Consider the following 16,192-nt stretch of genomic DNA (forward strand, 5'->3'; position numbering starts at 1 on the left):
GGAGAAGAAACAGTATTTTACAAATGTTGTTTCCTCAAAACAAAAGTAATAAAATAATAAAACTAATTCCAGCTCACTTATGTTTTTCTATTTTCTTTTTTTGCCGTTATGACCAATCACTTAGTATTTGTGATGTTGTTTTAATTGTGTTATTTAAATATATATATGTATATATATAGGGTTTTATATTCTTGATCAGGAATTAAAATAAATAAAGAGTTCCTTCTTGTCTCTCATTTTATTTCCTGTTTCTTTTACCCATTCTTCTTTTGACAAAGTAATTGTAATTAGTGGTTTATTATTATTACCATTATTTTTCTTTTGCTGCTGCCGTGAGCTTCAACACTGAAGACAGTGTAGTCACTGTGGTCCCTGAAGGCCTCACGTTCACTGAACATGTGTGTGTGTTGGGGGGGTCGTTGGCGTGTTCACGTGTTATGTAACCGTGTGTTTGTGCAGGAGGGTGAAATTACAGCAGATTTGGCATCAGGCGACATTCCCTGCTCTTATTTTCTTTTTCAGGCTCTGTGGCGAACAAACCTTCACGTGTTCGATTCTCTGGAGAACGTACAACCTCACGTTTGCTGCTGCAGAAAAACACAAATGTTTGCAGTGCAGTAACCAGGTTGCCGTGGGGACGTCTCATGCCCCTTTAGAGGAATGGCTTCTCTTTCGAGTTTAGTGAAGGTTTGTGATTTGTCGCAAACACAACGGATAAAACTCTGTTACACTTGAACTTCCTGCTGAATCTGCGGTTTTATTCTGAGTCAGAACAGAAAATAAACTTCTTTAAAAAAAGAATCAAACGTCTTTATTGTTGAAAATAATATAAAAACAAACGTACAGAACATATTTGACATGATGATTGGATGAAAGAGTCGTTAAAGTTCAGCGTCACCAGGACAAACATTAGAAACAACAGGAAATGAATGGCTTAATGACAAAAACACATTAGCATGTTAGCTCGTAGCCCCAATCCAGGACTGTTCTACGACATTTGAGATACATGGCGACTTAAAAAACTTTAGTTTTTTTATATTTAGACAAACCCAGTGTTCAATTTTACACCTAAAATTCCTGTGAACTCGTAAAGCTATAGTTACGTGAGCTTCATGGCTCATTAGCAAGATACAAACCCACTGATTAGCTAACCTTCCTTTAGTCACGTTAGAAAACATCTGACGGACTTTGTTGTTCTCTATGAATCATTCAAATACTTATCTTGGACATTTTGTGATTTTCAGGAAGTCAGACGTTGCGCTGTTCTTGCTAATGAAGCTAGCTTAGCTAATGCTCCCAGTTTGATTTGATGTTGAAAATATAAAGAATTTTTTTTCGTTATCTTCATGTCCAATGTCATATTTTACACTTTCAGCTCGACATTATTGTCATAACAAACAGTTTCCATCTCTGTGGCTTCAGTTTGTGAACTAGTTGTAATGAGCAACTGGTTAGCTAGCCACGTAGCTTTAGAATTAAGTAGCCTTTGATATACCTCTGCTAACCAATGCTAACCACCACAACAACTCAACTTTATCGTCTGTTTGTTTGGTAAAATACACGAAGAGTTTGTTTAAATATGAATATTTAGATTTATCAGCCATTTTCTCCTGTCGGATTTGTGCTTTAGCATCAGAGAAGAAGAAGAGTTATAACGTTATCGTAAACAAAAAGGCCACGGTGATGCATCTGCAAAAATGTATATCAAAATACATTCTCTCCATATACATATAAATACATTTTTGTTGTGCAAATTGCAAAGTGTAGAAGCCTCCATATTGTTTCCTCTGTGTGAGTCCGAGGCAGCGTTCGTGACAACGATCGGAAATGTACGAAACGTTAAAGCACCAAAAATCTGGCCTGAATTTAAACATCGAACACAGAGGACGGCGACATCGTTCATCAAATAATCAACGTTTACGTCGATTTTTAAGTAAACATGTCAAAATTCCGTCACTTTGGTTTCCTGATGTTTTATAAATAAAGAGAAAGTGATTCATATTCTGCAGACACCTGATGATGAAAGAAAAGGTTCTTCTGTAAAATATTCTACACTTTCTTCTCAGATCCATAGAAACATTTAGGATTTTTTGATTCCTGAAAGTGAATTGGTCGGATGTTGATGAGTTTACGTCTCGTTGTGTTTATACTGCGTTTGTTTAGATCCAGTTTGTGACAGAGGAGGAAGTGAAGCAGGACGTCGTCTTATTTCCATTTTAAAGAAGAAGAAGAAGCGTCTCCGTGGTGATGTCATGTGACCAAAGAGCTTTCGATAAATAACATGAAAACAGGGAGCCAGCTTCCCATGATCTGAACACGAAATAAAATCTATAACGTGAGATTGGTTTTACTGCAGAGGAAACGAACGTCACTTTGATAAATACTAAAGATGACACACGTTTACTGATACAGTTTAAGTTCCCTGACCATAAAGTCCATGTTTCTGAAGCTCTGGGTTCTGACGTCTCAGCTCCGGCACTTTCTCAGGACCTGCTCGTCTTTCAGGCGTCTCCCAGGACGACTCTGAGCTCGGGTCCGTCTACCACTTTCCTGGGATTGGTGTTCCACACTCGTACCAAGAGACGTAGCTGACGTGGGAGTGTCCTCCGATCTGTCCGAAGTGGACGGGCTCCTGTCGCACGGCTCTGTAGAAACCTGCGATAAACAACAGCACACGTGTGATTGGTCCGTTCATTATTCACTGAAATGACAAGATAACAGACGAGTGGATCTACGTCCTGTTTTTAACTCAGGTGAGTTCATGGTCCCAGAGGATACGTCTAAACTTCCTGTCTCTGACTGTTAGCAGTCACTGTTCTTTCAAAATAAAAGCAGCCAGACTGACTGTGATCAGCTCCTGTTCTTTCAAAATAAAAGCAGTTGGTACCGGGTCTGGACGGCAGCTGGTCGGCTCGCAGCTGTCGACCCGTTCTTCCATCCAGGAAGGAATCGACGAACTGACAGTGATCCTCGCCGAAGCCGGTCTGATCTCCGATGTTGTAGAATTTACCTGAACAGGAAACAGAGTCGTCAGATTAGAGTCGTCATGGAGACGAGGGCGTGGCTCCGGCGTGGACACTCACCGTTGAGCGAGTCGCTCAGGTAGATCTTGTACCTCAGCGAGTTGCACAGCTGGACACCAACAAACTTACGGTACCAGGTCCTCTTCACGTACTGTTTCCCGTGACAGTCGGAGTACGAGTCCGTCTTAAAGGGGAACTGAGTCCAGATGGCGTCTTTACCTAGAGACGACAGTGTTTCCATGACAACAGGCTCAGTACAGGTTCATGATCATGTGACGACGCGTGTGACGAAATCTCACCTGAAACGTTCTCGCTCACTCGAGGGTCGGCTGAGAAAAACACAAACTAAATTTTAATTTATTGATTGATTTAATGACGTCGCCTCACAATCTTATTATTAAAAACTATTTTTAGTCAAGATGGATTTTCAGTGAAAACACCAGAAGAGAAACATTTTGACTCCCTGTCGGTGTCGAGTACCTGATTCTGTGTTGAAGGAAACTGGTTCACTGGACGGACCCGAGCCCAGATCGTTCTTTGGTTTCACCTTGAACTCATAACTGTAAACACAAAGTAAGGTTACTTAGTTCAAAGTACTCAGTTACTTTCAATAGGTTAAATACTCTTACTTAGTTTACTTTAAAAACCCTGACATGATGTCACAGTTTTCCATCTCCAGACTCATTGACTCATTCTGATTATTCTACATCCTGAACGACCGGCGGCGGCGGCGCTCAGCTCTGAAATGAGTCGACTGCCTCTACGTGATTGGACAGCTGTGTCCAGCCGTGTGGCGGCAGCTGGCGAGCAGGAAACAGTCGTTCTGAGTGTGAAGGTGAGCGCGCTGCTCTTTTATTTTTTTGTTGCTGGGGTTGATGACGTAGTGACATCGAAGTGAAGTCGTTCAGTTGTTAAGTAAAAGAGACGTTAACACGGTTGCTTCTGTTTTTCATGTTCTGGGGCCTTAATTATAAAAACCTAAAATAAAACTTTATGTAAACAAAGTGCTGCTGACATGAACCTGAGGCTCCACAGGGGCCCGGGGCCCTCGAAGGTCAACGGGGTGAAGTTCAGATCTGAGTCTTCTTCTGAATCTGATCCTCTCACCTGCTCTCAGGTTTGAGGTTCTCCACCGCCGTGTGAGTCTGGTTAGTCGTCAGGATGGAAACCTGCTCGCCATCAGGTCCTTTAGCGGTGGAGATGACTTCATACTCTGAGGACAGGACAAGAGGATTATGGGAAAGATTTGTCTTAACACTTCGTACAGTCAAATTAAAACGTTTCTTATTTTGTTGAATCTGATGTTCTTCTGATAGTTTCTTCGTACCTGTGGTGTCGTTGTCGGTTTTCTCCCAGTCCAGGATGATGAAGGACGGACATCCCTCCACCGTCACCACGGTGAGGTTTGAGGGCGGAGTCTTGGGCGGTGCAGTCGCGTTGGCCTCACCGTGTTCGTTTTCAGGAAAGTAGCTGAGGGAGGAGGTGATGGAACACGGCTCGTCCGGTTTCTTTCCTGTTTGATAAACGACGTGAGGAGCTGTGGGGGGAGGAGGGGAGGGGTTAGAACTGCGGCAATAGAACTTGGTTCAAAAGCTTCAGTTGAATCAACTCCACTCACCAACAAATCTTTTATTTCCCATGGCGTCGATTTCTGACGTCGGCTGAGACTTGAACAGGTCGGAGTCTTCCCACGTTTCCTGTCGAGTCGCTGAGGAAGAAACATAAACTGAATAAAAACAAATGTTCTTTCAACACAGAGAACTTCAGCGTAACATCGGTTCTACAAGAACTGGAACAAAACAAAGATAAAGAGGCCAAGAAGAAGAATTTCACCAAAACCAATCAAACAGAGGCTAAAACACAGCGTGTTGGTGAAGGTGGAGCCAGAACAGACGTGTGGATAATTTAAAATGTTCATACCAGGTGTTGGTGCCACCGTGGTCGTGGTCGTGGTCGTACTTGTGGTGGTGGTGGTGGTGGTGGTCGGTCTCCGCTCTGGTTTGGTGGATGCTGGAGGGACTTTGGGTTTGAGGATCGATAACTTGTCCGTCAGCTTGAAGTCGTTGACTTTGTCTGATGAAAAGAAAACTTCACTTTTCCAGCAAATGAAAACATGAAAAGTGATTTTTAAAGTTTCCTCATTTCTCACCTGTTTCTCCAGGTTTCCCCACCAGGTTCGGCCTCTTGTTGAGGGGACGAGCCGGAGACCCTGAAACAAACAGTTCATATGAAACTGAAAAACAAGTTTAAAACTAGAAGACCACTTCATCTCTGTGGATGTGAAACAGTGGAACCAGATTCATGTTTTGGTTTTCCAGTGAGCTGATTTCTAATCTGCTGGAAAATCTCCTCTGTTCTCATGAGAACTCGAGACCTGGTTCCAACTCAACCTGAAAACACGAGCGCTCTCGTGTAATTCCACGAGGGCGCCGAGCGTTTGTTTTTCAGGCCGACGTCCAGAAGCTGCAGCCAATTAAATTCCCTCCTTTCTTTCATTTGCACAAATTCTTCACAATCAGAAAGTTGAGTCGCTTCCAGAACTAAATGGAATCAGAGCGAAGCCAGAAACATGAAAGATGTTTCAGCTCCAAACATGAAACAATACAGACGCTCACATGTGACTGTGTGTGACGGCGCCGGAGACGCCAGCTCGCCTTCAGCGCCGACTCTTTTCCTGTCGTCTGTAAAGTTTCTTTTATTTTTCAACATGAATTAAAAGTTTGCTGCGTCGTGATTACAGCACAAAACCAAATGAAATAAACACGGTCTGATTCTCACACACAAACAATCCTCAAACCAAAAGCAAACATTCGTCTGCACATTCTCGCTGCGCTGCAAGCCGTGTACGTTCTTCTCTAAACAGCACGTCTCTGCAGGAACAAGTCTGAAGCTCGCAGTGGTCGCAATCAAGCAAGAAGCAGCAGCTGAGGCCGGAGGACTGAAATAACAGCAGCGGGTCCAGATGGCAGCGTCGTCACAGAATAATAAGAAACAGTTTCTTTAAACTTCTGCGGTGACAAAACGCTCAAAGCTTCTGAAAAGTAAGTTAACGACGGCAGGAGAAGATTCTTTCCATCAACTCAAAGGATTTTCCACAGACGCTGCTGGAGCTCAGACCGACGAGCGGGATTTTCTTTCCCGCTCGTTTTAAACATTCGTCTGTCGACATCCAGGACGGCCAAACCATGCAGAGCTGGCAGCGCAGAGCGAATGAAGCGCCAGTCAGCGAACGAGCACGAGGAGAGAGGCGACATTCAGGCCGTTACCATGAAACCGCTCCTCCTCGACCCCGGGACCAGAACGACCAAACACATCAGGGAGCTGAGACGTGTCGTCGTCCAGCAGCGAGTTGTTCACTGCGGCGGGAAAAACATGGATGTTTAAACTCCTTTGATTTGTTGAAGGTTCCACTGTTTTACATCTTTAACACAAAGCTCCTGTTGACATGTTTGACACATTGAACATGAAGAAGAAACAATAAAACATGGACGAGAGCTCACGCTGACTGAACAGGACGACCACGCACACGTCATCAACACGTAACAAAATCCAAACACACGTGAAGTGAAGCTGCAGATTTTACAGCAGCTGAATCACATGGTTCTAATTCTACATCGTTATTTCTAAAATCTTCTCAAGATACAAACAGAAGCTTCATTAAGATGAAATGCTGACGTGTGATTGGTCGTCCTCAGACTGTCTGTGCGTGATGAAGATGAACAGAAAACGTTCTTCAGTTCCTCAAACCCACCGACCACATGACCACATGACCACAGTGACATCAGCTGATGTAACACACTCAAAGAATCAAGTTCTATTCAACATGATTATTTGAAGCTTTGATGAAACCTTCAGCAGCAAAAACACGTGGACACGAAGACGAGGACACACCGCCGAGCGATGGAGGGATGAATGAAAGACAAAGTATTAAAACAAACAAAATGGATGGAGACAAAAACAGCAGGATGAGCTGCGGTGGAAGTGACCGGAGGGTTAATGATGAAACACAAACTTTGTTTTTTTACCCAGTCGGTGTCGGTGCCATAAGGCTGGTTTGGGGGGGGAAATGCCCCGGTGGTGATGTCCGGTAACTGTTGGAAGAAAACTGAACATTACGAAGAGAAAGAATCTGGAAACTGAACCTGACAGAAAGAACAAGAGTTCGAGTCCTCGGGATATTTTCAAAGATCAGATTTGTGTTTGACGTCCGAAAGGTTTTTATAAACACTACTGCTTCAGACGCTACGGTTGATACATTGTCTTGACGTCTTGAAACATAAACAGAAAGTTGGACACTATTATTGTGACAAAGTTTCATCTTCATTTTTGAAAATAGATTTGACACGATGATCAAACTTTAGACTCGTTCAGTTGTTCGTCTGTCGGGTTCATTCAGCAGCAAACAAAAGAGGCAAACTACAAAGTGTTGAAGGATTGTGGTGAGAATCAGTGTCTGAAGTTTTGTCCTCCTCCTTTGAAATGAAAGATGAAACAAAACCAGGAATCATTAGTCCGACATCTTCCAACTCAAACCACAGAGGAACAAAGTGAAGTGAATCAGAGTGGAGGAGCCAGGAGGAGGATTACCCCCGAGTATCCCGGAGGTCGGGGACGAGTTACTGGTTCTAGAGGACGAGGAGGGGCGGGGCTGTCTGAAGCCGTTAGAGGAGGGGAAGAGGGGGTTTCTTGGCGCCGGCCTGGAGGATCTGGCCGCCGGGTCGTACGGGTGTAAAGGCAGCGACGGGCCGAAGTTTCTGCTTTGACCTAAAAGATCAGAAACAGTTGAGCCTGAGTCAAAGTGTGATTCTGTCGTTAAGATGCCAGAGAAGCGAGTTTACAGCAGCGCTGATGTTAGTGATGATTAACGTTTCCTCACATCACTCACATTTAGTTTTACACGCTCACAATCTTCAGAAACCACAGTCATTTAAACTGATGTGATGACGCAAATATGACTGTAAGATTGTGCGCCGCATGCAGGACGTGGCGGCCATGTTGGATGAGATGAGTTTAAAGATGCGACTCGGACAGCGAGCAAACAAAGACTGAGCTGCACGTTTAACTGGAAGCTGGAGGGAACAAGATGGCGGCAGATTAACAGCAGACAAAGAGCGAAAGAGCGAAACGGAGGAAGCTCCATGAGGTCATCATTACCCCAGCTGTTAGTTCTAGCCCTCTCATTGGTCAGAGCTGTTCTCAGCAGCGATGATCCGTCCTGTGATTGGCTGAAAGCTGCAAGGGAGAAAGAAGGTTTAACAGGACAAAGACGTGTGTCCGAGTACGAGATCGTCCTCGACCTGTCAACAAAGATAAATAAAGGTTTGTTTGAATCCCCACAGCAGATGAAGCCTGTTGAAAAGACGTTTCACTGTTTGCAGATGATTCTGTTGTTTTTGTGTCGGACCAACAGAGAGCGTCCCGCTCAGCAGGGGATCGAACACACGCTGAATTCAATCTGTTTTACATGAATCAACCATCACTCACAAAAAAACACGAAGTAAACAGGAAGGGAATCGTCAGAGCAACAGGTCGACAGCAGCTCGGTCTGTAAACAGATATTTTAAATATTACTTTACTGCAGCAGGAAGTAAAGTACTTTGGAACCACAATCTGATTTTCATCCGGTTTTCAGAAACAAAAATGAAAATAAATTAAGTTGTGAGGTGGAAATTACCCGCAGGGTTACGAGGCTTCTCAGGTGCATTAGTGGGCGTCTTAGCGTTCTGAGGCGAGTCCCTGTGGGGGGGTAATCTAGTTAGGGGGGCGGCTGTGGTGTCGACTTTGGACGCCAGGAGTCGGACAGAAGGACGAGGATCCGTCGGTTGGTTGGTGTCGTTTTTAACAGTGTTTCCTTCGTCTGCAGTAAAAGAGGAGAGAGGTACCGTCGTCATGGGAACACGATTCGGATTCGAAGACGTGAGAGTCACCAGACACGTCTTTTAAAATATGGAAGTTAAAATAAAATGTTATTTTGGAAACTTCCCAGTAGATAAATAATTTGTTGTAAATGTTCTGGTCCCATAACTTGGTACCTCGTAGAAGAAGAGAAAAGAAGACATGGTGACACTGAGACAAAAAGGGAGGGACAGTGAGGACTGTGCAGAACCACCTGTGTTGACGTCCAACCACGTCTGAACATGCATCCCTGTCATGCAGTCTGGTAACCATGGCAACCACAGTCAGGACAGTTTGGATTCATAAAGTCCAGATTAACATTAAATATTTTACTCTGATCACTGACTCGTGCTTTTTGTCCAAATATTACAAATATATTGAATCTCTAAATCTGAACTTGTTTGCAAAGATTTGAAATATCGAGAAACAAACAATGAAGTCAGAGGAAACAGAAAAGTTCGACGTTATGCAGACGACAGCGTGAAAGAAGAGAAGCAGACGAATCAAATGCACAGGTGAAGCATCATGGCCGCCGTCACATGACCTTTACGGGGAGGTTAAAAAAAGTCTAGCCGCTGCTATCAGTGTGGGCGGGGCAAAGTGCAGCTGCTCGGGTCAGCTGACGTCACCTCCACGCTTCGTATGGACTTTCTAACCGGAGCATGCTCGCATGCAGCCAATCACAACCCCCCCTCCCAGCGGCATCACAGGGCTCAGCTGAAGCAGGTAAAGCTGCTCAGTAAAAAATAAAGTCTGTGTTGTTACCGAGTGACGCTCGAGGCCATTTAGGCTCAGCGGCGCCGGGAAGAGGTAACGTTTCCTGCTGGCCCTCAGGTGGCGCTGTGGGGAATAATATGGTCGGTTTGATAAGAGAAGAAGAAAAGTGGTGAAAGTGTCAAATCAGTGGGTTCAGATCAAACAGCTGCACAGATCATGTGACTCAGACGAGACTGAAACTGCTTTTAGGCCTAATGACGATTTTCTTTCTTTGTTTCCAAATGTTTCCTCAGAACACGAGAACATTTTCATGTTTACTTACTTTAGTTTGAGTTTAACTCTACGGAAGCTGCTGAGGTTCAGATGTGTGAGGTCAGACGTCTCTGCAGCTCTGAGTTGAGAACATACAGAAGAAGAGATAATCACCAAAAGACGTGCGCGGCGCTCCGGGGAATCCTGGGTGTTTGAGGGGAGACAGTCGAGGCTGTGTGCGGTTGTGTAGCGCTGAAAACACAAAAACACAAAGTGTGTGTCAGTGAACACGATCAATCAATAACGTCTGATCAGTGGATCAATCGATCCTTCTGTGTTTTTCACTTTCATCTCGGAGTGAGATGAGTGACGCTGAGCTCGTGTGAACTTCCTGACGGATTTAAGAAGCAGCCTGAACTCGCTGTGACGACTGTTTAATCATCAGTGAATGAAAGTGATGAAGAAACGCTGCCTGAACACGTTGGACAGTCAATCAGATCTTACCAGGACGAGGAGGGAAAAGAGCGTGAGCGCCGTGAGGCTTCTGGAAAACAAAACATACAAATGATCATTAAATCAATGTCTGTTAGTGGTTTTTATATTTAAAAATAAAATACAAACGTGATCATTTGTATTGAATCAAAAATAGTGTTTTAAATTAAATGACATCTTTATTTGTATATTCTTGTTTTTAAATGGAATAAAAACCATGAAATTAAATAAATCAGATAATAAAAGTTGGCAGCCGCAGAAATGTGTGTTTAGTGTCTGTCAGTGTGGACCTTTGATCTTTGAAGCTCTGTGTCATGTTACATACATGTTACATACATGTTACATACATGTGCTGACACATGAAACACGCAGGGCAGAGGCCTGAGGTGACGAGGCGTTCAGGGTCTGTTCGGACTTTTCACACTCACTCACACCATGTTTTTAATTCAATGATAAAATGCAAAGGTAAATTCAATTAAAATTACTCATTTGATTAATTTGTTAATATTAATCTGTGTTTTTATCCAAAGTCATGAAGAAAACAATAAATCGCTGTTCACATTATATTATATTCAGAATCATTTAGTTGTTTTTCAATTGAAAAACAAGTTTATGTAGCTTTAATTAAATCCCATTTTTAAGTATCTTGGATAAATGAAGAGTGAGTTTCTAACTTTAGATCCTGGTCTTTGTTTGTAGATTTAAATGCAGCAGTGACGTACCAGCGGTTTGACCAGAGGGTTACGCAGCTTAAACGTCTTCTGAGCATTTTTATCTGTGGATCCAGAAAAAACTGAGGTTAGTTAGTTTATAATAAGTTTAATTTTACCAGGTTAACAAGTTACAGCCAAAAGAAATAATCTGACCTGGAGAAGACGACATTTATGAAAAACCTTGGACTTCTACGTACTGTTCATGTTGGTGTTGTGAACGACCGGTTTGCTCCACGAGCCGCTGCGGTCGTCCTTGTTGGATCGGACGCCGAACTCGTAGGGCGTGTTTGGTTTCAGGTTGTCGATGACGGTGTCGCTGGTCGGGCAGGTCTGATAATTCCACTTCCTGTTCCTCTCTCTGTAGCGGATGGTGTAAAACCTGGAGACACAAAGACGACGGGAAGGAAATTTACGAAAAAAGGTCTTTACTCAACGTGTTTTAGCCGCCACTAAAAACCACACATCTGCCTAATGGTGGCGCTATAGCAAAGGTCAGATGAATATGTAAATGTATAAATGTGCGTATATATTTCTATGCGTCTCTGACCCGTCCTCCAGACACTCGTTCATGACGTTTCCTTCGTACGGCGTCTTCAGGTAGTTCCCCCAGGACAGCAGCACGGCTGTGGGGCTGACGGAGCCGATCACCAGGTGCAGCGGTTTCTCCAGGTTCACTTTACCTGCGCACAGGTGAGACAGAGTGAGACAGAGTGAGACTTCCTGTTGACCTGCGGCTGTGCTCTGAACCAAACAGGAAGTGCTCAGCGTACCTGTGCAGTGCTTCTTCACATCGTTGACTGGGATTGGCTGAACGGCCACCAGGTACTTGGGCTCTGCGTCTGAAACCAAACGTTAACGTTTTGAAAATATTTGTCTACATTTTGTTTTATTTTTTTATTTTTTTTCATCTCCGTCGCTGAGGCAACAGGAAGCAGGTGACCTGCTCTGTCAGGGCCAGGATCAAGTCCCAAAGGTCAAAGGTCATGTGTAAAGCATCCAGTGCGTGTACTACGTGTACTTGATGTACTTGATGTACTTGATGTACTTGCACTGGGAAGTCATTGTGGAAGTGGCAGCGTGTCGGAACGCTGCTGGACTCTGTTCAGTAAACCTGATGCCCCCTGAGAGACAGGAAACAGACGCACACGTGTGAACGATTAGAGCGAACACATGTGAAAACATTCAGTCATGTGATTCTCATGTTTCTCACGTCTCCTTTTTCTTTTCATTCGTCCTTTTTCTTTTTCTTCAAACTGGTTTTTATTTAGTTTTCTCTCGTTTTTTTCTGAATCTTTAAATCTTTTCGTTCCAATAAAAACTGTTTTTATTCACCATTAAAATCTGTCTTTGGTTTTAATTTTTCTGGTCTTGATTCCTTTCAGAATAAAAGTCTGTGAATGTCAGACGTTAATGTGACGTGAAACAAGTTGTGATGTTAAACTTTGACCTTTGACCTGTGGAGCTTTAAAAAAGTCTGATGGATGACAACTCAGAACTTTTTTTCCAGGTCACCTCCTCACACTCACCTGTTTGTCAATAAACTGATGAAAACTTTATTGACATTGACACCAGCTTTTATTTAAGCTTGTAGAAATGTAAGATAAAGTTTTGTCTTTAATCAGAAGACGACGACTCGTTCGTCTTCTTCTCTTCGACAGGTGGAGACATGCCCCGCCCCCTCACGACCTCATCAATCACCTGTCAGACAGAGCGGTCTCTGTGGAACTATTTCATTTATAATAATAATATGATTATTCATATTATTTTGGTTATTTGTTGTTTAATGTCTCTAACTTCGTCTCTAACGTCGTCTCTGACGCACTAAACATATTTACCTGTTGAACTGTAAGGATGTCACATGACACTGCAGCAGCCATGTGGTTTGTATTTAAAGAGTTAACGCTGCGGTTTGAGACCGGCGCCGACGCCGCGTGTCTGACAGACGACCTCGGGCAGAAACGACCACGACGAGAGACAAAGACGTGATTACATGAAAATCCTCTGGAGCTGAAGCTGTTGATATGTGTTGGTCGTTTCTCATCTGCTTCTCGTTTCTGTTCATGTAAAAACAACTTGATTCTCCTGCAGGACGTTTGAATGTTTACAGAGTAAAAGCAACAGCTCAGACTCGACTTTCTACATACATGATCATAGCATGTTAATGAAAACACAAACTCTCCTTATGTAAATAATAAATGTGAGAAACGTGAGACAACCCGGTTTAGAGCCTCAGCTTCAGATGAATCAAAACGAATAATATAAAATAGATAAATAAGAAGTGCTCTCACCCATCTCGGCCTCGTAGGCTCGCCCGTTCTCCGGCAGCTGGATGAACTGTTTGGAGAACAGGCTGCTGCCGTATCCCAGGATGTAACCTTCCAGCTTCACGCCAGGGTTCGGACGGACGAACTTCATCACGATGGTGTCGCCGGTGGCGTTGATCCGAACTTTCATGTTCTGACGACCAACTGACGAAGACGAGGACAAAAGACAGGAGGGTGTTTACACAGAGTAAACAAACTTTCAAAATAAAACTGACGTTTCAGAAATGTTACAGTAAAACAGTTTCTATATCTAAAGAACTTTACTGTACTTTGTGGTGCTTGACTGTTTCTTCACAGCACTGTACAGTACCAACTCTCCATGTGTTGCGTGTGTGTGTGTGGTTGCACAGTTAATGAACACGTATGTTTCCAGCTGCAGGTCCTGACCTCTGTGTCTCTGAGGCTCAAACCAAACATCAGTCAACTTTTAAACTTTAACGAGAACAGAAAGTTTCAGAGCTGCAGGATCATAAACTTTAACACACGGAACATCTGAACTCTGAGGATTTATGAAGAAAGATGGATTCATTTTTAATTGTCTCGGTAGAATCAGTCGGACGGATTCTGGTCTTTCATCTGGTTAAATGAAGTGTGTGAAGTGTGTGAAGGTAAAACTGGCCTCAGGTCAGTGAATCAGATGTAATGAGACGTTAAATGTCAGACGTGAACAACTTGTGCTTCCACGTTACGTCCTGTGAGGGCGCCGACGTTTCTAAGAGCCTCATTGTTCACATGTGTTGACTCCAGGTTTTCTTTGGGCCGTTTGTTCTGCAGATCCGTGGGTTCAAGTCTGCAGACTTGGACGCGGTGGACAAGTGGAATCATGTAGCTCATTCTTGGCTGCGAGGCTCGACCTGTCGACGTCTTTGTAGCAGCAGCTGATTGAGTGGAGGGATAAAGCTCCACATGACAGACGTGACGCCGTGAAACAAAGTCACGTTAACACGGAGCCGTGACCCCTGACCCCGAACTGATCCTGAGCCCAGAGACCAACACAGGTTTACGCTTTACTACACACGTACGGTTTGTACAGTACTGTCCTGCACTGTACTCTACAGTAAAGTACACTGTGCAATAAAGTACAATTACGTACTGTTGAACTTTCCTATTTTTATTCACTAAAAGTGAACAAACTGTCTCATAAGAATCTGACGGTAAAAAACTCTTATAAATGACAAACACAAGTCCAGGTACTGCTGCAGTAAAGTACAGTAAAGTACAGGAAAGTACAGGAAAGTACAGTAAAGTTCACCTGATATAATATAATATAATAAAGGAAAGTTGCAATAACATGTGTTTTAAATCGTGTAGTTTTTTTACACTTGTTAAACTGAGAAAACGAGCGTAACAGTTGGATGTGGGCGTGTCGTCCTCAAACATCTGGAAACACACACACACACACACACACACACACACACACACACACACACACACACACACACAGAAAGAACAACAATCTTGTTTAATAACATTAATTAGGTTTTTCTATTTTTGAATCTGTTTCAACACATGCCTCTCTCTCTCTCTCTCTCTCTCTCTCTCTCTCTGTTGTTCTTGGCTGTCTCTCGCCCAGTGAGGTAACAGTCTGAGCTCTCAAATCCTCAAATCACATATTACTGATCATCTTACATAACACACACACACACACACACACACACACACACACACACACACACACACACACACACACACACACACACACACACACACACACCTGAGTTTACCTGAAAACTAACAAAGCAACACAAACACGTTAGAACAGAAAAATATTAAACATGAAAAACGAATGAATAAAACTTTATTTAAACAGTCAAACAGTTTTATGTCAGATTATGATGAAGATAGTGATGAAGATGAAGACCACTGATTAACTGTAGAAATATTCTCAGTTTTCTGGATTTGATTCATTTCCTGTCTCTTACTTTGTTTCTCTTTCATCTCTTCTTCACTGTATTTCTGACGTTGTTTACTCTTCTTCTTCTGTAAAGAATCAGAAGAACACGTCTTCCTGTGTTTCTGAGAGTGCAACACTCACCTCTGACCCTCTGAGCCGGCGTCCCGCTGAGGAGCAGCAGCACGAGGAGGAGGAGGAGGATGCTCGCCATCAGGGCGTCCAGGAGACGAGGATGAGGAGGATGAAGGTGATGAAGAGGAGGATGAGGAGCGACCAGGAGCTGGATAACTTCACTAAGTGTCTGTGGGTCTCTTGTTCAGCAGTCGTCCTCGCTGTGAGAGGTCGACTGCTGAAACGCCACCATGTATACCTCAGGGGGGTGGGGCCTGTATGACATCAGCAACCCTATAGTCCCCCCTCTCTAAAGCTCACTCGCCCTCTCAGCCCCTCCTCCTTCTCTCAAACATCACTTCTTCTCTTCTAACTCTTACTGCTCTTTTCTTCACGTTCACCTCCTCTTTGTAGTTGTTTGTATCTTTGTAGTTGTTTGTATCTTTGTAGTTGTTTGTATCTTTGTAGTTGTTTGTATCTTTGTAGTTGTTTGTATCTTTGTATCTGGGAATACGCAGCGTGTTGTGTTTGTGTTGTAATGAATGAAAACGTGTCGATCAGCAGCTGCAACATGAAACATGAAGAATGAGAAGAATGTGAATTTGTTTTCACAACAAATCCCCGCTAATATGATGGGAAGAGTGACAACACACACACACACTCACACACACACACACACACACACACACACACACTCACCACACACATCACACACTCACACACTCCACACACACACACACACACACACACACACACACACACACACACACA

General features: G+C 43.4%; 1 protein-coding gene across 19 annotated transcripts; it reads right to left on the minus strand.

Moving 5' to 3' along the window:
- Positions 1 to 788: 788 nt before the first annotated feature.
- Positions 789 to 15,662, minus strand: LOC118103349 (target of Nesh-SH3). Of its 19 annotated transcripts, XM_035150177.2 has the most exons (24): positions 15,452 to 15,662; positions 13,381 to 13,560; positions 11,863 to 11,931; positions 11,640 to 11,772; positions 11,290 to 11,471; positions 11,102 to 11,154; positions 10,392 to 10,431; positions 10,062 to 10,139; positions 9,684 to 9,758; positions 8,698 to 8,880; positions 8,178 to 8,255; positions 7,611 to 7,787; positions 7,049 to 7,114; positions 6,290 to 6,379; positions 5,173 to 5,232; positions 4,944 to 5,096; positions 4,642 to 4,731; positions 4,351 to 4,560; positions 4,131 to 4,236; positions 3,504 to 3,583; positions 3,323 to 3,352; positions 3,084 to 3,242; positions 2,888 to 3,010; positions 789 to 2,655 (listed from the first exon to the last, which is right to left on the minus strand). In XM_035150177.2, exons 1-24 carry the CDS (start codon positions 15,519 to 15,521, stop codon positions 2,540 to 2,542), a joined length of 2,601 nt encoding a protein of 866 aa, XP_035006068.1. In that variant the 5' UTR covers positions 15,522 to 15,662; the 3' UTR covers positions 789 to 2,539. The 19 variants fall into 19 exon arrangements, with proteins under 19 accessions (XP_035006068.1, XP_035006069.1, XP_035006072.1 ...); XM_035150178.2 differs by lacking the exon at positions 9,684 to 9,758; XM_035150181.2 differs by lacking the exon at positions 8,698 to 8,880.
- Positions 15,663 to 16,192: the final 530 nt, after the last annotated feature.

This window comes from Hippoglossus stenolepis, chromosome 24 (assembly GCF_022539355.2).
Source record: "Hippoglossus stenolepis isolate QCI-W04-F060 chromosome 24, HSTE1.2, whole genome shotgun sequence".
Lineage (NCBI taxonomy): Eukaryota > Metazoa > Chordata > Actinopteri > Pleuronectiformes > Pleuronectidae > Hippoglossus > Hippoglossus stenolepis.